At 44.8% G+C, this 22,882-nt stretch overlaps 1 protein-coding gene across 1 annotated transcript in view; it reads right to left on the reverse strand.

The window, feature by feature from the left end:
* Positions 1–22,882, reverse strand: part of rims4 (regulating synaptic membrane exocytosis 4) — a 123,711-nt gene that overhangs the window by 8,429 nt on the left and 92,400 nt on the right. Inside the window, exons 3-5 of the mRNA XM_072556151.1 lie at positions 21,718–21,830; positions 3,952–4,053; positions 2,538–2,677 (exon numbers count right to left, since the gene is read on the reverse strand). Coding sequence (XP_072412252.1) covers positions 2,538–2,677; positions 3,952–4,053; positions 21,718–21,830 — 355 coding nt within the window. The remainder of the gene's footprint in view (positions 1–2,537; positions 2,678–3,951; positions 4,054–21,717; positions 21,831–22,882) is intronic.

Raw genomic sequence — 22,882 nt, forward strand, 5'->3', positions numbered from 1 at the left:
CATCATGGTTGGCACAGTTAAGATTAGAGTGGTGCTGGAAAATCACAGCAGGTCAGGTAGCATCTGAAAAGCGGGGAAAAAATGTCAATTTTCCTGCTCATTGGATGCTGCCTGACCTGCTGTGCTTTTCCAGCACCACTCTAATCTTGACTGTGATCTCCAGCATCTGCAGTCCTCGCTTTCACCCCTTCATGGTTGGCATAGACAATGGGCTGAAAGGCCTGTCCCTGCGCTGTACTGTTCTATGTTCAAAATGCCAACAAGAAAATTGAAAGGGATCACCTATTGTTCTTTTTGAACTATAAGCTGGAAAATGGAAACTGGACGCTGCTGTGCAGTTAAAATGTACAGAAATTTTCTCGTTCACCTACAACTTGAAGGTCAGGGAGGATTGTGTAGTGAATGTTTTCATTACACAAGATTGTGTTATTGTTTGGATCAATGAGACGAAGACTTTGTGGGATGGAGTCTGAGTTCAAGAAAAGCTGCCAGCATGTGAAAAGAAATCTCCTGTCACCTTGTGGTCTGGATTCTTGAACCACAGAAGTTGTTTCTTTTCCCCATCAATAAAGATCGGAAATATGTTGTGAAACTTGAAAGGATTCAGAAAAGATTTACAAGGATGTTGCCAGGGTTGGAGGATTTGAGCTATAGCGAGAGGCTGAACAGGCTGGGGCTGTTTTCCCTGGAGCATTGGAGGTTGAGGGGTGACCTTATAGAGGTTTACAAAATGATGAGGTGCATGGATAGGCTAAATAAACAAAGTCTTTTCCCTGGGGTCGGGGAGTCCAGAACTAGAGGGCATCGGTTTAGGGTGAGAGGGGAAAGATATAAACAAGACCTAAGGGGCAACTTTTTCACGCAGAGGGTGGTACGTGTATGGAATGAGCTGCCAGAGGATGTGGTGGAGGCTGGTACAATTGTAACATTTAAGAGGCATTTGGATGGGTATATGAATAGGAAGGGTTTGGAGGGATATGGGCCGGGTGCTGGCAGGTGGGACTAGATTGGCTTGGGATATCTGGTCGGCATGGATGGGTTGGACCGAAGGGTCTGTTTCCATGCTGTACATCTCTATGACTCTATGATAATGCATCAAACCGTCTGTTATTTTGCTGTTTTATTTGTGAATTATTTGTGTCGAAGATTTTAAAGTCGTACCTTAGTCTTAAAGGTATAGCTTATCCACTTCCATCTGCCATTTCTTAAAGAATGCGTTCATTCACAATATATTTACTGTTAATGATGAAACCTGGTGTGGATTACTTTTTCCTTGAATAAGTCAGTCAGGCACATTGGCCATCTCGGTGGTTTATCGGGTAGTTAAACATTTATGATGGCTTCTGAAACAATGGTGCTTGATTATCAGAACAGTCCTCACAATTGAGTCATGACAAACAGAGGTCATGAAAAATAAGAAGCTTGCATTTCTTCCATTTTTATCACAGCTAATGGATTATTTTTTGAAGTGTAGTTACTGTTGTAATGTAGAAAATGTAGCAACCAATTTGCACATGACAAGATCGCAAAAAAGAGCGAAGTGATAACAATAAAATCATTGTTTCAGTGATATTAGTTGACAGGTAAGTATTGGATGTTTTGACTTCCACTTGATTAACTTGGTTTAATATTTAACCTAAATAAACTCCGACAGTGCAGCACTCCTCAGTACGGAAGGAACAGCTTGGATTCTGCACTCACATCTCTGAAGTGCACAAAAAATAAATGGTCAGTCTGGAAACCAACCATGAGCGAACAAAGGGAATCAATCCTGACCCTCTAAGTGTCTTGGTTCATCAGTTAGGGGATCTCAGGAGTGCCCTGTATCCAGTACTATAGTCAGGCACTCTGGGGCGGCATCTTAAAACCTCATGGCCAAATCTCAAAGTGAAGACTCTATAGTCAAGGCCACCATCCTTTTAGACCCATTGAAGGAGTAGTGCCTATGACCTCAGGGCAGACATAACGCAGCGCTCCCGAACATCTGGGCCAGTTACAGGTATCAGGGGCTGGGGATAGTGAGGAATGTTCTGTTAACAGTGCTCAACAACACCCTGAAACCTCTGCATCATACATCTCTAACCTCTTGCACTGCGCCTCATTCCTTTGCCCTACTGCTGAAGCCTGTGCATGTAGCAGCTGAAGCACACAGCCCTGCACAGCCTTCCCAGGACCATACGGCAGCAAACCACCCCTGTGTCAGTTAGACACACACACACGCTCGCACGCACAGACACACACACACAGACATACACACCACACAGACAGGCACATGCGCGCACATACACACATACAGACATACACACACACACACACGCATATGTGCACGCCCAAACACACACAGACACACACAGGTGTGCGCACACACACAGACACGCACATGTGTGCATGCGAGCGCACACACATACACACACATATATACTCACACACCCACCCACCCCTTCCCCTCCACCGACCATGCCCACTCAGTGTATCTGCTAATTTTACTGCATCCCAGAATTTAGGCCCTTCCCACCTGGAAGCTGCTATGCACTGACCTGGAGGATTTTTCCCTGTGGATTCTCAGTGAAGATCAGGATTTGCTGGTACAGGGGATCCAAGGACTTCCGAGCCATCTTTGTTTTCTTTTTCGCCACACATGTTCCATTCTCCAACAGGTAGAGTTTAATATAAGCAGCTGAATGGAGACAAAGAAAGGAATTAGAGTAATAGAGATTTACAGTATGGAAACCGGCCCTTCGGCTCAACCTGTCTATGCTGGCAGTTTTGGCAATTAACCTAATCCCATTTGCCTGTGGTTGGTCCATATCCCTCCATATCTATCCATATACCTGCCCAAATGTTTCTTAAATGACAAAATTGTACTCTCCTCCACCACTACCTCTGGCAGCCCCTTGTTGACACTCATCACCTTCCATGTGAAGAAATTGATCCTCTGGACCTTTTTGTGTCTCTCCCCTTTCACCTGGAACCTATGGTCTTTAGCTTTAGACTCCCCTACTGTGGGGAAAAGCTGTTGGGATCTGTCTTTTCTGTGCCCCTCGTGATTTTATATATCTCTATATGGCCTCCTCTTTGCCTCCTGAGAAAAAAGGTCCCAGCCCATCCTACCTCTTACCAAACATTCCTGTGCAGGTAGCACCTTGATAAATCTTTCCTGCATTCTTTCGAGTTTAATTATACCCTTACTCTAGTAGGGTGACCAGAACTACATGCATCACTCCCAATGTGGCCTGACCAACGCCTTCTACAGATGGAACAGGAGGTCCCAGCCGCTGTACTCCATGCTCTGACCGATGAAAGCAAGCATGCTGAAAGTGTTCTACACCTCCCTGTCTCTGTATGACTCCACCTTTCATTACTCATGGGGGACTTGACAGGATAGATATGAAAATGTTGCTCCCTCTTGTGGGAGAACCTGGGACTAAAGGAAATAATCTCATAGTGAGGGATTATTCTCTTAAAAACAGATCAAGAGGAATTTCTTCTCTCACAGGGCAGTGAATCTATGGAATTCTTTAGCACAGAGAGCTGTTGAGGCTGGGTCATTGAGTATATTCAGGGCTGAGCTGTACATCTCTATGACTCTATGACTCTAATGGGAATCATGAGTTATGGGGAAAAGGCAGGAAAATCATGGAATTATAGAATCCCTACAGAGTGGGCTAGTTAGCCCACAGTGACCCTCCGAAAAGCATCCCAACCAGACCCCCTGCTTAACCTATCCCTGCAACTGAGTGTTGCCCATGACTCTTCCAGCTAGCCTGCACATCCCTGGACACTACAGTCAAGTTAGCATGGTCAACCCTCCAACCTGCACACCCCTGGACACTATGATCATCAGCATGGCTAATCCACTGGATGGTTGGGGGTTGGGGATGAGGGCAATCAATGGAAGTTGGGGGCCAGGGGAATTGAACAGTTGCAGTGATCAAGACCAGGGTGCATTACCTGGAGGAGACTTTGTGCCTGGTTTCGGGGTGAGACCACGAGCTTGGATCACCTCCACCTCCAGCTGTCCACTCCTCTCCAAAATCCCAATTTCCACATCACCTGTCAATTAAATCAGAGCAAAGATATCTCTACAGTGTTTGATACTCACTATCATGGAGCCAGGAGCACCACAATCTGATAGAAACAAGGATGCAAGTAGAGAAGAGAAAGATTTCCATGTCTACAAAAGCAAGGTGCTAGAAAACTGCACAGAAACAGAAAGTGCTGGAAAGTTGTTACCTCTGGGAGCTTCCAAATCAGAACTAAAGGGATCGGGTTCCCTCACAATGCAGGACAGGCCAATCACTCAGGGTCAAAGATCCAGTTATGGGGGGGCAGGGAGGGTGTGGTTATGGAACAGCAAAGTTGTCTGAGGGGATCTATTGCTCAGGTTCTATTTACAGAGATGGGCAGGGCATCTAGTCACTGGGAGAATGGGGCACCACACTGAAATTGATGAGAGATTGGAATTTTAGCTCAACATAGAGGCCCACTCATTGGCTATTGAAATGTTGGACTCTGTATCTACCTCCACGGATACAGCGAGAGTATCTCCAATAGTTTCTGTTTGATTTACATTTATATAATGCTTTTCACAACCTCAGGATATCTGAAAATGCTTTACAGTCAATACAGATTTTTCTAAATCAGCCCATTCAGGCACATTATGATAAACACTCAGAGCTTGAACCCTGGTCTCTTGGCTCACAGGTAGGAACAAGCACACTCCAAAACAGCTCTCCAAACTGGGCAGATGGGATCACTACTTCCTCTCCATTGCAGGTAAAAACCTGGTCATCAGGTGTGAGGTATTCTCTCTGTCATTGTTTGTGATAGAGCTCTGGTCCATTCCCACTGCGGCCACTCAAGGCACCTTCCATTTCATCTGGAGACCAAACGTGGACCATGTCCCACACAGACACCATGTAAAACGCTCTGGATAAGGGGAGACAAGAACTTGACCAATGCCACCCACATCCTGATGGTTACCGTTGTGTGAGGATGCATCAAGCTTTGTGTAGACCCTCAGTACTCAAGCACTAAGTGTCACTACATACCGAGGTTCTACCTGTCCCCGGTGTTATGAAGAATGGGACTGGCTTCATTACCATGGGCTAGTCCGAGTATATAGAACACAGAACAGTACAGCACACTACAGGCCCTTCGGCCCTCGTTAATGTGCCAACTTTTATCCTACTCTAAGATCAAACTAACCTAACATACCTTTCATTTCACTATCATTCACGTGCCTAACTAAAAGTTGCTTAAATGTCGCTAATGTATCTGACTCTACTACCACTGCTGGCAGTGCATTCCACACACCCACCACTCTCTGTGTAAAGAACCTAAACATCTCCCCTAAACCTTCCTCCAATCACCTTAAAATTATGCCCCCCTCATGATAGCCATTTCCGCCCTGGGACAAAGTCTTTGGCTATCCACTCTATCTATGCCTCTCAACATCCTGTACACCTCTATCAAGTCACCTCTCATCCTTCTTCACTCCAATGAGAAAAGCCCTAGCTCCCTCAACCTTTCTTCATAAGACATGCCCTCCAGTCCAAGCTGCATCCTGGTAAATCTCCTCTGCGCCCTCTCTAAAGCTTCCACATCTTTCCTACAATGAGGCAACTAGAACTGAACACAATATTCCAAGTGTGAGCTAACCATGTAATAAATCCTCCAGATAATAAAAGCCAACATACCATAAGCCTTCTTAACAACTTGGGTGGCAACTTTGAGGGATCACTGGACGTGAAACCCAAATCCCTCTGTGCTTCCACTCTGCCAAGAATTCTGCCTTTAACCCTGTAATCTGCATACAAATCCAACTTTCCAAAATGAATCACTTCACACTTTTTCAGGTTGAATTCCATCCGCCACTTATCAGCCCAGCTCTGCATCCTGTCAATGTTCTGTTGTAAACTACAACAACTCTCCACACCATCCACAACTCCACCAACCTTTGTGTCATCAGCAAACAAACTAACCCACCAGTCCACTTCCTCATACAAGTCATTTATAAAAATAACATGGAAACCTTTGTAAAGGGAGTCTGGAGGAAGATGCAGTGGTTTGTCCTGCGGGACTCTCTGCTCTATGCTCTGTTCTCTGGGACGCACACCTAGACAAATATTGACTGCGCCTGAAAGACCATCAACCAATGCCGTTCTTTGGTTGGCCTGAAACTTGTTGGTCGTCCAGAGGAAGGAGATGACCTCGACCAAGTGCTGCAGACTGGTTCATTCCAAGATCCAGGACTACGTGCTGAGGGACGTATTAACACTTGGGCAGCTGCTGTCAGGGCACAGTGGGGAATGACCACTGTCTGAGGTCTTTCAGTCAAAGTACAACAGAGGTCCATTCAGTTATTGGACTCTGCCTGTGCCTCACAGACACGTAAATAGTTCCTGGTATCTGGCATAAATAAGAAACACATTTGGATTAGTTGCAACTATCAAGAAAGTCAAACCACAATGTTTGTTTTTTTCTCCGTACGCAAAATCTGTATAGATTTGAACTGCTTTAGTAACCGTGTATGTACGTATAGATTTCTTTATCTTATCAATAAGGTATATTCTTCTTGTCTTCCTCCCTACAACAGATACTCACATGACATAACCTTTACTTCATATGATCAGGGATACCTATCAAACTATAGTGTACAGAAAACTGAATTTGCTTTTAGAAGGTACAGGGAATAAAGCTAATTCCGCATCTCCTATTTAAAACATTTTCATTGGAGCTTGCTTGTCCACTCTTTCGGCTTTGCCTGTGCTGTTTTTAAATGCTACTTTGCAGGCTACTGTGATTCTTTAGACACATGGACATGTAATCCAACATTCAGAATCTGTCTTTTTGCCTTAAAAATCTTCTCTTAATCAATATTCATGGACCTCGGATCTCACAACCTTAGACCAAATCAAAGAGAGTAAGCCAAATAGATTTATTTGGTGGAATCTGGTAATAAATAATAAACTCTCAGAACTGGCAATTCTTGGAAATCCAACAGTGTAGAAGCAAGCCATTTATCCCACCAAGTCCACACCAACCTTCCAAAGAGCATCCCACCCACACCCATCCCATCCCTGTAACCCTGAATTTCCCATAGCTGACCCACCTAGCCTACACATCCCTGAACACCATGGTCAATTTAGCATGGCCAATCCACTCTAACCAGCATACCTCTGGACTGTGGAAAACCACAGCACCCAGAGGAAATCCATGGTGTCAGAGGGAGAATATGTAAACTCCACACTGTCAGTCAATCGAACATAGGTTCCTGGTGCAGTGAGGCAGAAGTGCTAGCCAAAGCCAGTGTGAAACCCTAAATTGAATAAAACAATAAGGACAAACCTATAGATGTGATCGAGAAAAGAATTCTTGCTCTTTCTGATATTTGAGTACTGTAAGAGGTTGGTGTTGGGATTGATAGAATTTTATTTTGCTACATGTTCTGAAATCTTTCAATTTGTTATTTGTAAATGGTACATCCTATTTTATCTTCATTTGTTTTGCATAACAAACTTCTGTTTTACTGTTAAAAACAAATTTGCAGTGGTTTGCCATTTTCTTAAATCACTGAGAGTGCTCCACATCCTTTTTCTCAATTTTAATATGGCCTTCACACATGTAACAATTCCCTACTGGACTATAGTTTATGACTAGGATTTTCCCCACCAGAGTTTTCATTGGCATCTGAAGTATCTACTTAGCCTTGAATTATCCTTCTTCCTAATCCAAAAAGCTAGCACTGTTTTGCACTGTTCAACTGGATATGCAGCATTCTATTTTCAAGTTGTTAAACATTCTTGGTACTGTATTCCAGTTTATAACAGCCCAACTTCCATTTCTGTTTATAGTCCCAAAAGTGAGAAATAGTTGTTCTCTTAAAAAAAATTAAGTTCTTTTAAATGCTATAGTAAGATTTAGACTCTTGGCCAGATACTTGCCTGTGACAGTGGATTGCTAATACAGGTCATTCTGCTATAATGTGCGTTTCATTAACACAAATGCCCTATACGCAATTGACGAACTGTGGACACTTTCTAAAGCGCAAACTTTAAAAACACGTGTTGGCTGTAACACGATTCAACACTATTTCTAAAACACAATTTTTCTATAACACGGGATTGCACAAGAACGCAACCATCACATTACAGGAGAACTATCTGTAAGCGACATTAGCAATATGCCACCATTTCATTCCCATTGCAACATCCTGGGTGTTACTGTTGACCAGAAACTGAAAATACTGTGGCTGTAAGAGCACGTAACTCACCTCCTGACTTCCCAAAGCCTGTCCACAAGGCACAAGTCAGGAGTGTGGTGGAATACTCCCCACTTGCCTGGATGGGGGCAGCTCCAACAACACTCAAGAAGCTTGACTCTATCCAGGACAAAGCAGCTGCTTGATTGGTACCACATCCATCACCTTCAGTCCCTCTACCACTGATGCACAGTGTACACACAGTGTGCGATTCAGAGCAGAAACTCCCCAACTTTATTTGACAGCATCTTCCAAACCTGTAATATTTAGACAGACAAGGGCAGCAAATACATGGGAATGCTACCACCTTCAACCTCTCCTCCAAGCCACTCACCATTCCAACTTGGAAATATCACCATTCCTTCAGTATCACTGAGTCAAAATCCTGGAATTCTCTCCCTTGCAATATTGTGAATGTCCCGACAGTGCAATCTTTACAAAAATTCACTGTGGGATGTGGGTGTCACTGGCTGGCCAGCATTTATTGCCTGCCCCTAGTTGCCCCTTGACAAGGTAGGAGTGAGCTGTCTTATTGAACCACTTCTATGTGTGGGTTGACCCACAATGTCCTTAAGGAGGAAATTCCAGGATTTTGACGCAGCGACAGTGAAGGAACAATGATATACTTCCAAGTCAGGATGGTGAGTGGCTTGGAGGGGAATATGCAGGGTTAGTGTTCCTCTGTATCTGCTGCCCTTGTCCTTCTCAGTGGAAGTGGCCGTGGGTTTGGAAGGTGCTTTCTGAGGAGCCTTGGTGAATCTTTGCAGTGCATCAGGAGATAGGACACACTGCTGTGACTGAGCGTCGGTGGAGGAGAAAGTGGATGCTCGTGGATATAAATGTTTGCGAAGCAACTCATCACCACCTTCTGAAAGGTCTCAAAGGGTCAACAGATGGTGGACAAACATGGGCCTAGCCATCGATTACATATCAGGTATGAATAATAATTAAAAACTTGAGAGTGCAATTGGGTCCTTGAGGTTTGATGAGGAGAAATATCTTCACCCAGATGGTGGTAAGCTTATGAAATTCTATGCCACTGAAAGCACTGAGTTCAAAACAGTGAATGCTTTGAAGAAGGAGTTGGGTAGAGTTTGGGGTTCAGATAGCTCCCACCGCTGGTAAGACATGTTAGTAGTGTGGGCTCAACTCCCACACTGGCTGAAATTACCACAAAGGACATTCCTTTTCAATATCTCCCATTGCCTCTCTAACGAGAGAGTAGGACTACAGTACCTTTACCTTTTAGGTGTAGTTAAAGGACTCAAAGAGTATCAGGAGAAAACAGGAACAAGGAACTGAGTTGGATGATCAGCCATGATGATGTTGAATGGGGGAGTAGGTTCGAAGGGTCAAATGGCCTACTCTTCCTCCTAGTTTCCATGTTTCTAAGTTTAATGTTTCATCCAGAAAACAACAATTCCAACTTCACAAGATTTCCTCAATACTGTACTAACAGCACTGGCACAGATTTTGGGATTTCAGAATCTGTACAGGGACCACCTTCTCACTCTGGGACCTAATCACTGGCACACAGCTGTCCCACAGAAAACCAACTTTCCCTTTGCTCAGCTACATAAGGAGAGTAATTCTTGGATGTAGTATGGGTGAGTTTGGTTGAATGAAGGCCCATGTCACATCAGAAACTGTGAGGCTGCTTTTGGATGAAACTGCACTTAAGACAGGGATAGATAAGTTCTTGATCACCAAAGGTTACGGGGAGAAAGTGGGAAAATGAGGTTGAAAAACCTATCAGCCATGAATCACTGGCGGAGTAGTCTCGATGGGCCAAATGGCCTAATTTCTGTTCCTATGTCTGACGTCTTATGGATCAACCCTACCTGATTCCCAAGATACAGTCACTTACTTCTGATCACCGGTACTTTGAGATTAAAAATTGCCTCATTCAATTTTATTAATGTATCTTCTGAAACCTGAGAATCAGATGAATAAATTTCAGGAGGGAATTGAAGAAGTTTTTAGTTTACATATTTTTAAAAAACCAACCTTTCAAGTCACTTCCAGTGATCCTTGAACCCAGGCCCATCTAACCCAGAGGCAGGGACATTACCAGTGTGCCACTCCTCTGAGAGCACTTGGAGCACTGTTCGAAACAACAAGTTGAGGAATTGTTATCAGAAACGTAATTATTCTCAATTGTCCTGAACATGTGTTTTATTTGAATTATTGGATAGTGTGAAGGAAAGACCCTTAGAAAAATAACAGAGATGGAATTAGGAAGCTCCTTAAATGGAAAACAAACTCCAAAATTGACTGGTTGTGAAAATAGCTCTTTTCTGCCTTTTTCCCTCTTTCCCACATTATTCAGTAACTTTAGCAATTAATTAGGATTGAGGGATATGATGTTACACTGACACCATGTGGTACAAAGGCAGAATTAATGCTCGATTCAGGAACATGAGGGCAAAATCTTCAGAACGGTGGTGCTGAAAAATCAGGCATATTTCAGAGAACGTTTGCATAATCTCAGCTGCTAAACCACTCAGGGAATATTGATCTATTTAACTGGAGTGATTTAGGTGTGAAGCTGACCAGAAAGTGGCCTAAGAAAGAATATTGTGTCCCTATGAAGCGATTTTTTGACAGGTTGAGTAGGAACAGGTTTTAGAACAGGGATGGACTAAACGATGGATGTTGTATAATGAGGAATTCCTACGTTAATGATGGTGATGTACATGATGGTGCAGCTCTAGCATTAACAGTTACAAGCTAGCGAGACTCAAAGAAGAGAAAAATTGATCAACTGGACATAAGCAATTAGGAGACAATTCCCCAGAGTCACTATCTTTTGAGTGAAGAAACCTTTTTCTCATCTCAGTCTGAAATGGTCTATTCCATACCCTGAGACTGTTTTCCCTGGATCTATAGTCTACAACCAGAGCAAACACCTTCCCTGCATCTAGTCTGTCCAAACCTGTTAGACTACTATACACTTCAATCAGACCCTGTCTCATTCATTATAGACTCCAGTGAATATGGGCCCAGTTGAACAAATCCCTCGTTGTAGGATAGTCATGCCATCTGTAGCATAGGCCTAGTGAACTGCACGTTGCACTCCCTCCATCAAAAATACAGTATTACTGAGCTGTCATACAAGTTACCTACAAAGTTCACCTCTCACAATTGGAATACTAATGAATTAAAAAGGAGTTTTAAAGATTGATTTAACTCGATAGCAAAGAACCAAATTAGAAAAGGGAATAAGGTGTGGAAAGGTCAGGAGTTGGGGATGAAATAACACCATCATTACATTGGGGCATTGAGAATTAGCAATGTCCCTCACATTTTAATTGCTTTAATGAGAATGTTATCAAAACCAGATCATAAGTGGAGTGAACTCCACTAGGAATCCAAAGGCGCAAGGGATGATGGTGGTTTAGTGGGAATGGCTTGGGCTGGTGATGCAGAGGCCTCGGTTAATGCTTCTTTTCCGGAGGGTTTTGGCATGGGGTCAAAGCCCACTGCAGTTGATGCAGTTTGTGTTCAACTAATAAAGCTGGAATCAAAAGTGAATCTCAGTAAACATGAACATGGCACCTAATGTCAAAAAGTGGCTCTGGTTCCCTGTTAGGAAGGGAAATCATCTGTCCTTAACAGATATGAAATGTATTTCTTAACTGGTAAGAAATTGTTAAGTGTCAAGTCCTCTGTTTTTGCCAGAGAGGGAATGCAACAAAGGTTCACCAGACTTGTCCCTGGGATGGTGGGACTATCCTAATGAGAGAAATTGGGCCAACTATTGTCTAAAATTTTGGAGATTGAGAGTTATAAAATACTTCGAGGGCTGGCAGGGTAGGTGCAGGCCAGATGGCTCATCAGAGAGAGTGTAGAACCAGGGGGAACAATTTAAAAATCAGGAAGATGCCACTTCTGTCCAAGGTTTTATCTTGTTCAGGAGGCTGAGAAGATTTGGAATTCTCTACTCGAGACGATTGTGGAAGCTCAGTCTTTAAACATGTTTAAGGTAGAGAGCAATCATTGTCCTGTTATCAGTGGCATACAGGGTTATAATGGGATTGGATTAGATAAGAGGTATTGAGGTGTTAAAACCAAAGAACTGCAGATGCTAGAAATCAGAAACAAGATCAGAAATTGCTGAAAGACCTCAGGAGCCTGGCAGCATCCTTGGAGAGAAAACAGAGATAACGGTGATCCTTCTTCAGCAAGCTCTGATGATCCCACTGAACACCAGGCAGACTCGATTGGCTACTCCTGTTCCAATGTTCCGACATGGATGTTACAGAAAGCATAATATCACATCAGTGAATAACTTAGATACAATGGCTTAGAAAACAAGATCAAATTACAACACTGTCTTTTCAACCTCAATATCTGATATTCTCGTAACATACAGAAACACAATAATGCAGATATACATCCAGATAATACACACAAATGCTATGACGCTCAACAACATAAACAAGGGTTGTTATCTACGACAACATACAAGGGGCTGAATTCAATGTATTATTCACAGAGACTGCCAATTCCTACAATTATCACAGGGACAGTTATTCTCTACAATATACACAAGGAACTATTTTTTCAGTATAGCATACACAGGGACGTCTATTTTCTGTAGCATACACCGGATCTGCTTTTTTCCTACAAGATACACAGGAGCGGCTATTCTCTGGAAGTATACACAGGGGCTGCTATTCTCTATAACATACCCAGGGACTGCTAATCTCTATAATATACCCAGGGACTGCTATTCTCTATAATATACACAGGGACTGCTATTCTCTATAATATACCCAGGAATTGCTGTTCACTATAATATACACAGGGACTGCTATTCGTGATCATATAGACAGGAGCTGCTATTCTCTATCATATACAAATGGGCTGCTCTTCTCTATAATATACACAGGGCTGCTATTCTCTATATTATACATAGGGATGGCTATTCTCTATAATATATACAGGGACTGCTGTTCTCTACGGTATACACAAGGTCTCTTCTTCTCTATAGTATATACAGGGGCTGCTGTTTTCTATATTATATACAGAAACTGCCTATCTCTGTAACATAGGATCTCTGTAACTTCTCCACCCCTCTCACCCACTCCAACCTCTCACCCTCGGAACGTGCAGCCCTCCACTCCCTCCGTTCCAACCCCAACCTCACTATCGAACAAGCAGACAAGGGAGGCGCGGTAGTAGTTTGGCGCACCGACCTTACCTATCGCATATCCAACTCCCCTCCCCCAAGTCCCTCCCCCCTACCTTTTATCTTAGCCTGCTGGACACACTTTCCTCATTCCTGAAGAAGGGCTTATGCCTGAAACGTCGATTCTCCTGTTCCTTGGATGCTGCCTGACCTGCTGCGCTTTTCCAGCAACACATTTTCAGCTCTATCTCTGTAACATACACTGGAACGCTATTCTCCATAATATACACAGGGACTTCTATTCTCTATAATATACACAGGGGCAACTGTTCTCTATAATACACACAGGACTGCTGTTCTCTACAATACACACAGTGACTACTATTCTCTATAATACACACAGGGGCTGGTATTCTCTATAATGTATGCAGGGAATGTGATTCTCTGTAATATACACAGGGACTGCTGTTCTCTATAATATACAGGGGGGCTCCTCTTCTCTTTAATATACACAGGAGCTGCTAATCTCTGTAATACACACAGGGACCACTATTCTCTATAATATACTCAGGGGCTGCTATTCACTAAAATATAAACAGGGACTGCTATTCTCGAAAGTACTCATAGGGGCTGCTGTTGTCTATAATACTCAGGGGCTGCTATTCTCTAAATTTTACACAGGGACTGCTGTTCTCTATAATAGACACAGGAACTAATGTTCTCTCCAGTATACACAAGGACCTCTACTCTCTAGAGTATACATAGGGGCACCTTGTTATAATAGACGAGGCTGTTATTGCCTACAGCTTACACACAGATTGCTATTTTCAGTAATATACACAGCAGTTGCCATTCCCAATAATGTACACAGTGTCTGAAATTATCTGCAATATACACAGAAACTGCTATTGTTGGAAATATATACAAAGCTTCATTATTTTGTCTAAGATTAAGAAGAGTTTTTTTTTATTCACTCATGAAATGTGCGTGTCATTGACAGGGCCAGTCTTTGTTGTCCATTCCTATTCGCCCTGCAAAGTGACGGTGAGCCACTTTCTTGAGCTGCTGTTGTCCTTCGGAGTGCAGGGACACCAATACTTAGGAAGGGATTTCCAGCATTTTAATCCAGCATCAGTAAAGGAATAATCATATATTTCCAGGTCAGGACGGTTTGTAGTTTCACGTAGAACCTGCAGGTGGTGGTGTTCCATGTATCTGCTGCCCTCGCCCGCCCCTTCATGGTGACGCTGTGATATATACTAAACATATACATAGACATTGCTACAGCTGCTCTTCTCTATAATAAATAGATAGTGCGATTCTCTACAACATACACAGAGACTGCTATTCTTTATACTATATCTATAACCACATGAACAAGGGCCATTGGAAGAGAAAATGGCAAAGTGATATTTAGAGTCATAAAATCAGAGAGGTGTACAGCACAAAAACAAACCCTTGGGTCCGATTCATCCATGCCAATCAGACATCCCAAATTAATCTAGTCCATTTGCCAGCATTTGGCCCATATCCCTCTCAACCCTTCCTATACATATACCCATTCAGATGCCTTTTAAATGTTGTAATTGTATCAGCCTCCACCACTTGCTTTAGCAACTCATTTCATACCCACACCACCTTCTGCATGAAAACATTGCCCCTTAGGTCCTTTTTAAATCTTTCTCCTCTAGTTTTGGACCCCCCCCCCCCCATCCTGAGGAAAAGACCTTGCTAATCACCCTATCCATGCCCCTCATGATTTCATCAACCTCCATAAAGTCACCCCTCAGCCTCCGACGCTCGAGGGAGAACAGCTCCAGCCTATTTAGCCTCTCCCTATAGCTCAAAACCTCCAACCCTGGCAACATTCTTGTAAATCTTTTCTGAACCCTTCCATGTTTCACAACATCTTTCCGATAGGAAGGAGACCAGAATTGCATGCAATATTCCAACAGTGGCTTAACCTGTATAGTTGCAACATGATTTCCAATTCCTGTACTCAATACTCTGACCATTAAAGGCAAGCATACCAAATACCTTCTTCATTACCCTGTCTACGTGGGACTCCACTGTCAAGGAACTATGAATCTACCGAGGTCTCTTTATTCAGCAACACTCCCCAGGACCTTACCATTAAGTGTATAAGTCCTGCCCTGATTTGTCTTTCCAAAATGCAGCACCTTACATTTATCTAAATTAAACTCTATCTGCCACTCTTCAACCCATTGGTCCATCTGATCAAGATGCCATTGTACTCTGAGGTAACCTTCTTCATTGTACACTACATCTCCAATTTTGGTGTCAACTGCAAATTTACTAACCATAACTCCTATGTTCACATCCAAATCATTTATATAAATGATGAAAAGCAGTAGACCCAGCACCGATCCTTGTGGCACTCCACAGGTCACCGGCCTCCAGTCTGAAAAACAACCCTCCACCACCACCCTGTCTTCAACCTTCCAGCCAGTTTTGTATCCAAGTGGCTAATTTTCCCTGTATTCCATGAGATCTAACCTTGCTAACCAGTTAACTATGAGGAACCTTGTCGAACGCTTTACTGAAGCCCATACAGATCACATCCACTGCTCTGCCCTCATCAATCCTCTTTGTTACTTCTTCAAAAAACTCAATCAAGTTTGCGAGACATGATTTCTCACACACAAAGCCATGTTGACTATCCCTAATCAGTCTTTGCCTTTCCAAATAAGTGTAAATCCTGTCCCTCAGGATTCCCTCCAAAAACTTGCCAACCCCTGATGTCAGGCTCACTATAGTTCCCTGGTTATTCCTTACCACCTTTCTTAAGCAGTGGCACCACGTTAGCCAACCTCCAGTCTTCCGGCACCTCATATGCGGCTATTGATGATCCAAATATCTCAGCAAGAAGCCCAGCATTCACTTCCCTAGATACCCACAGAGTTCTAGGGTACACCTGACAAAGTCCTGGGGACTTGTCCACCTTTATGCGTTTTAAGCCATCTCCTCCTCTGTAATATGCACATTTCCAAGATGTTGTTGTTTCTTTCTCCATGTTCTGTAACTTCCATTAGTGAACACTAATGCAAAATACTCATTTAGTATCTCCTGACTTATGGCAACAAGTCAAGATTCCAAAACACAATGGGAGTTTTAGGCCTTAATTCCAGAATGTGTCATTAAATGAGGATTGCAGCTGAGACAAAGCATCTATAGAGGTGAATTGGCAGGTTGTCTGGGAAAAATTCTTTCTGGAACTGATGGGAGATAATAGCTAAAGTTGTCAAAGAATCTTCAAACAGACTGGACTGTGATCTCTTGTGACTAGGAAGTTAATGAAAATCTGAAAATCTTCTGCTCAACACCAAGCCATCCCTGCAGATTACGTCCCAAATTATAGGAGTGTTTTGTGTTTCGTTTTTTGAAGGCGGCACTGGTATTGGATTAACATCATTGTTTCAACTTCATTGGAGTGTACAAGTTGAACTGAATACTCCTGTGTACATCAGTGTTGGTTTCATGCATCAGTGTGCAATGGTGACATTAAAGAATTACCTTCCAGTTAGCCCCGCATTGCAGGTAAAGACCATCTCTTACACTAAGTGCTAAAAAAATGAATTTATTTGAAAAAGGAATCAGGACAAAGGAACTTCAATCACCTACAAAACCAAGAATCTCAAAAATGGAGTTTTTCACTGTCCATGAAAATGCTGTAAGTAACTTCCACTGCAACAGAGTGTTCAAAGGTCCATGCTTTTCAAACAACTCAGAGTTTTTAAGCCGCGCTGAGGCCGGGAGTCCAGTTCCACACTGAGATCGGGAGTCCGGGTCAGCACTGAGGCCAGGAGTCTGAGTACATTGTAATTGAAATATAACCTCCCAATGTTTATGTTCAATTCCTTTCACATTCAGTAGACTTCCCTAATTGCTTACTGTACCTATCTACAAGCCTTTTACAATTCATGTACAAGGACACTCAGATCCCTCTGCGTCTCAAAAGCTCTGCAATCTCTCACCATTTAGATAATATGCTTCTTTTGAATTCTTCAAACTAAGATGCACATGGGTCTGCTGTTCTCTACAATATTTACAGTGACTGCTTTTCCATTTAACATAAACATGGTAAGCTATTCAAGTCAGTGTACACTGAGACTGCTATTTCTAATGTATAAACAACTGTTCCTATTCTCAGTAATGTACACAATGATTGCTACTCACCTCTGTACAAAGAGATTCGATATTTCATGCATACGCACAGTTACTGCTATTCTCTAAAATAGACACAGGGATTTTCTATTGACTGCAATGTACATACAGCCTACTATCCCCCATCATACAGCCTGATATCCCCCATCATACAGCCTGCTATCCCCCATCCTACAGCCTGATATCCCCCATCCTACAGCCTGATATCCCCCATCCTACAGCCTGCAATCCCCTCTCATACAGCCTGCTATCCCCCATCATACAGCCTGCTATCCCCCATCCTACAGCCTGATATCCCCCATCCTACAGCCTGATATCCCCCATCCTACAGCCTGCTATCCCCTCTCATACAGCCTGCAATCCCCTCTCATACAGCCTGCTATCCCCTCTCATACAGCCTGCTATCCCCTCTCATACAGCCTGCTATCCCCTCTCATACAGCCTGCTATCCCCTCTCATACAGCCTGCTATCCCCTCTCATACAGCCTGCTATCCCCTCTCATACAGCCTGCTATCCCCTCTCATACAGCCTGCTATCCCCCATCATACAGCCTGCTATCCCCCATCATACAGCCTGCTATTCCCCCATCATACAGCCTGCAATCCCCTCTCATACAGCCTGCTATTCCCCCATCATACAGCCTGCTATCCCCTCTCATACAGCCTGCTATCCCCTCTCATACAGCCTGCTATCCCCTCTCATACAGCCTGCTATCCCCTCTCATACAGCCTGCTATCCCCCCTCATACAGCCTGCTATCCCCTCTCATACAGCCTGCTATCCCCCCTCATACAGCCTGCTATCCCCTCTCATACAGCCTGCTATCCCCCCTCATACAGCCTGCTATCCCCCCTCATACAGCCTGCTATCCCCCCTCATACAGCCTGCTATCCCCCCTCATACAGCCTGCTATCCCCCCTCATACAGCCTGCTATCCCCCCTCATACCGCCTGCTATCCCCCCTCATACCGCCTGCTATCCCCCCTCATACCGCCTGCTATCCCCCATCATACAGCCTGCTATCCCCCATCATACAGCCTGCTATCCCCTCTCATACAGCCTGCTATCCCCTCTCATACAGCCTGCTATCCCCTCTCATACAGCCTGCTATCCCCCCTCATACAGCCTGCTATCCCCCATCATACAGCCTGCTATCCCCTCTCATACAGCCTGCAATCCCCCCTCATACAGCCTGCTATCCCCCCTCATACCGCCTGCTATCCCCCATCATACAGCCTGCTATCCCCCATCATACAGCCTGCTATCCCCTCTCATACAGCCTGCTATCCCCCCTCATACCGCCTGCTATCCCCCCTCATACCGCCTGCTATCCCCCCTCATACCGCCTGCTATCCCCCATCATACCGCCTGCTATCCCCCATCATACAGCCTGCTATCCCCTCTCATACAGCCTGCAATCCCCTCTCATACAGCCTGCTATCCCCCATCATACAGCCTGCTATCCCCCCTCATACAGCCTGCTATCCCCCCTCATACAGCCTGCTATCCCCCCTCATACCGCCTGCTATCCCCCCTCATACCGCCTGCTATCCCCCCTCATACAGCCTGCTATCCCCTCTCATACAGCCTGCTATCCCCTCTCATACAGCCTGCTATCCCCCCTCATACAGCCTGCTATCCCCCCTCATACAGCCTGCTATCCCCCCTCATACAGCCTGCTATCCCCCCTCATACAGCCTGCTATCCCCCCTCATACAGCCTGCTATCCCCTCTCATACAGCCTGCTATCCCCTCTCATACAGCCTGCTATCCCCTCTCATACAGCCTGCAATCCCCCCTCATACAGCCTGCTATCCCCTCTCATACAGCCTGCTATCCCCTCTCATACAGCCTGCTATCCCCCCTCATACAGCCTGCTATCCCCCCTCATACAGCCTGCAATCCCCTCTCATACAGCCTGCTATCCCCTCTCATACAGCCTGCTATCCCCCCTCATACAGCCTGCTATCCCCCCTCATACAGCCTGCTATCCCCCCTCATACAGCCTGCTATCCCCTCTCATACAGCCTGCTATCCCCTCTCATACAGCCTGCTATCCCCCCTCATACAGCCTGCTATCCCCCATCATACAGCCTGCTATCCCCTCTCATACAGCCTGCAATCCCCCCTCATACCGCCTGCTATCCCCCCTCATACAGCCTGCTATCCCCCCTCATACAGCCTGCTATCCCCCCTCATACAGCCTGCAATCCCCTCTCATACAGCCTGCTATCCCCTCTCATACAGCCTGCTATCCCCCCTCATACAGCCTGCTATCCCCCCTCATACAGCCTGCTATCCCCCCTCATACAGCCTGCTATCCCCTCTCATACAGCCTGCTATCCCCTCTCATACAGCCTGCTATCCCCCCTCATACAGCCTGCTATCCCCCATCATACAGCCTGCTATCCCCTCTCATACAGCCTGCAATCCCCCCTCATACCGCCTGCTATCCCCCCTCATACCGCCTGCTATCCCCCATCATACAGCCTGCTATCCCCCATCATACAGCCTGCTATCCCCTCTCATACAGCCTGCTATCCCCCCTCATACCGCCTGCTATCCCCCCTCATACCGCCTGCTATCCCCCCTCATACCGCCTGCTATCCCCCATCATACCGCCTGCTATCCCCCATCATACAGCCTGCTATCCCCTCTCATACAGCCTGCAATCCCCTCTCATACAGCCTGCTATCCCCCATCATACAGCCTGCTATCCCCCCTCATACAGCCTGCTATCCCCCCTCATACAGCCTGCTATCCCCCCTCATACCGCCTGCTATCCCCCCTCATACCGCCTGCTATCCCCCCTCATACAGCCTGCTATCCCCTCTCATACAGCCTGCTATCCCCTCTCATACAGCCTGCTATCCCCCCTCATACAGCCTGCTATCCCCCCTCATACAGCCTGCTATCCCCCCTCATACAGCCTGCTATCCCCCCTCATACAGCCTGCTATCCCCCCTCATACAGCCTGCTATCCCCTCTCATACAGCCTGCTATCCCCTCTCATACAGCCTGCTATCCCCTCTCATACAGCCTGCAATCCCCCCTCATACAGCCTGCTATCCCCTCTCATACAGCCTGCTATCCCCCCTCATACAGCCTGCTATCCCCCCTCATACAGCCTGCAATCCCCTCTCATACAGCCTGCTATCCCCTCTCATACAGCCTGCTATCCCCCCTCATACAGCCTGCTATCCCCCCTCATACAGCCTGCTATCCCCCCTCATACAGCCTGCTATCCCCTCTCATACAGCCTGCTATCCCCTCTCATACAGCCTGCTATCCCCCCTCATACAGCCTGCTATCCCCCCTCATACAGCCTGCTATCCCCCATCATACAGCCTGCAATCCCCTCTCATACAGCCTGCTATTCCCCCATCATACAGCCTGCTATCCCCTCTCATACAGCCTGCTATCCCCCCTCATACAGCCTGCTATCCCCCCTCATACAGCCTGCTATCCCCCATCATACAGCCTGCAATCCCCTCTCATACAGCCTGCTATCCCCCCTCATACAGCCTGCTATCCCCCATCATACCGCCTGCTATACTCTATTCTGTGCCATGGCAAACAGATGACATTTAAAAAATTCACCATTATCTCTTCCCTCACACTCTTTCTTCCCAATGTTAAATGATCTGTCTCTTTCTCAGTTTTGCTGTCTCACTCTCTACGTCTTTAGTTATTACTAATTTTTTCCCAGTTTGTGACTCACTCTCTCTTTCACAGTCTCAATCATTTTGCACACTATGTTAATCCTCCGTTATGTATGGTTGAAGATGTTGGAGAAGCTGAAATCAGGGGAACATAACCACATGGAGCAAATTCCATTTTCCCCCTTTCTTAACATTGTGTGCCCCGTGGTGGGATGGGGTCACGAGGCCTAATAATCAGATTGAAAACATGCTCCTGGGGGTGGGGTGGGGGAGTTGTGGATAGGATCTTGGGGACTTGGGTTCAATTCCATCCAGGACTTGGGAAAGCTGGAAGTTAAAAGATCCAGCAGGTTACGTGCCTCTGTTCACACGACCAGGATGGGCATACTCTTAAGGGCTCTCTTACATGGCTCACAAAATCACATTAGGTCAATGTTGAAGCTTTAATCAATGAGGAGTCAAGAGTTTCTTACCCATCGATGGTGTGGCCAGTGTCTGACGCCCCACAAACTGTGCAGGACCCATTCCATCCAGGAAATCCCTGAAGAGCCCATCAGAGGCCAGGCAGACTCCACTATAGTTCAAGCTGAAGAAAAAAAGAACACGCCAATTATTTGTACAGCAACTTGCATTTGGTTGCAACATAATCCTTATGTTGTGTTCAATCAAGGCCAGAAATGAACTAAGGATAAAAACAAATTACTGCGGATGCTGGAATCTAAAACCAAAAGAGAAAATGCTGGAAATTCTCAGCAGGTCTGGCAGCATCTGTAAGGAGAGAAAAAAGCTGATGTTTTGAGTCTAACTGACCCTTTGTCAAAGCTTTGACAAAGGGTCAGTTAGACTCGAAACGTCAGCTCTTTTCTCTCCTTACAGATGCTGCCAGACCTGCTGAGATTTTCCAGCATTTTCTCTTTTGGTTCCAGACATGAACTACATCATTAAGCAATGGACATAATGATTCGCAACATAATCTTCCCTAATTGTTCTGATCATGACTCTCTCTAAGCAAAGTCAAACCTTTATGAATTTCAGGTGCACACATTCCTAGATGATTTGTTCTAACTTGGGAATGTTTATTGTGAATAAGGTCTCCAGAAATAAGCTTCTTGTCACAAAACACCAAATTCTAACCTGTCTACCATCCTGATACGTTGCCCACTTCCTTTGTCTATCTCACCACTGTAAAGGGATGTGCTGAGGATGATCATAGAGGGATGCAACCTTGGCAGTTTTGGTGCTCTTAGTCAGGTTGTTGTTCTTGAACACTCTGTTACTCAGCTTGGAATATAGCAGCTATAACATTTGCAATGCGTGTTGATTTCAGTATCAAATGACACATTGCTTGCGATTGCAGCACCCAGATATATAAAGATATCCACACCTTGCAGCATCACATTGTCAAAGCTGATTGATGGCTTTATGGTCACATTGCAAATCATCTCAAATACCACAACATATCTCAAATTGACCTAGTTACAGTGTTTGATAGATATGTACTACCCATTGTCATATAAATGACATTGATTCGGAATGCTTGACTTACCAATCAACATGTGAACAACATTCACATTCAGAAGTCAGCATTGAAATTGATCTTGGGTAACATTTGCCAAATCTAGTTCTGAGGAAGGGTCA

The sequence above is a fragment of the Chiloscyllium punctatum genome, chromosome 37, assembly GCF_047496795.1.
Source record: "Chiloscyllium punctatum isolate Juve2018m chromosome 37, sChiPun1.3, whole genome shotgun sequence".
Taxonomy (NCBI): domain Eukaryota; kingdom Metazoa; phylum Chordata; class Chondrichthyes; order Orectolobiformes; family Hemiscylliidae; genus Chiloscyllium; species Chiloscyllium punctatum.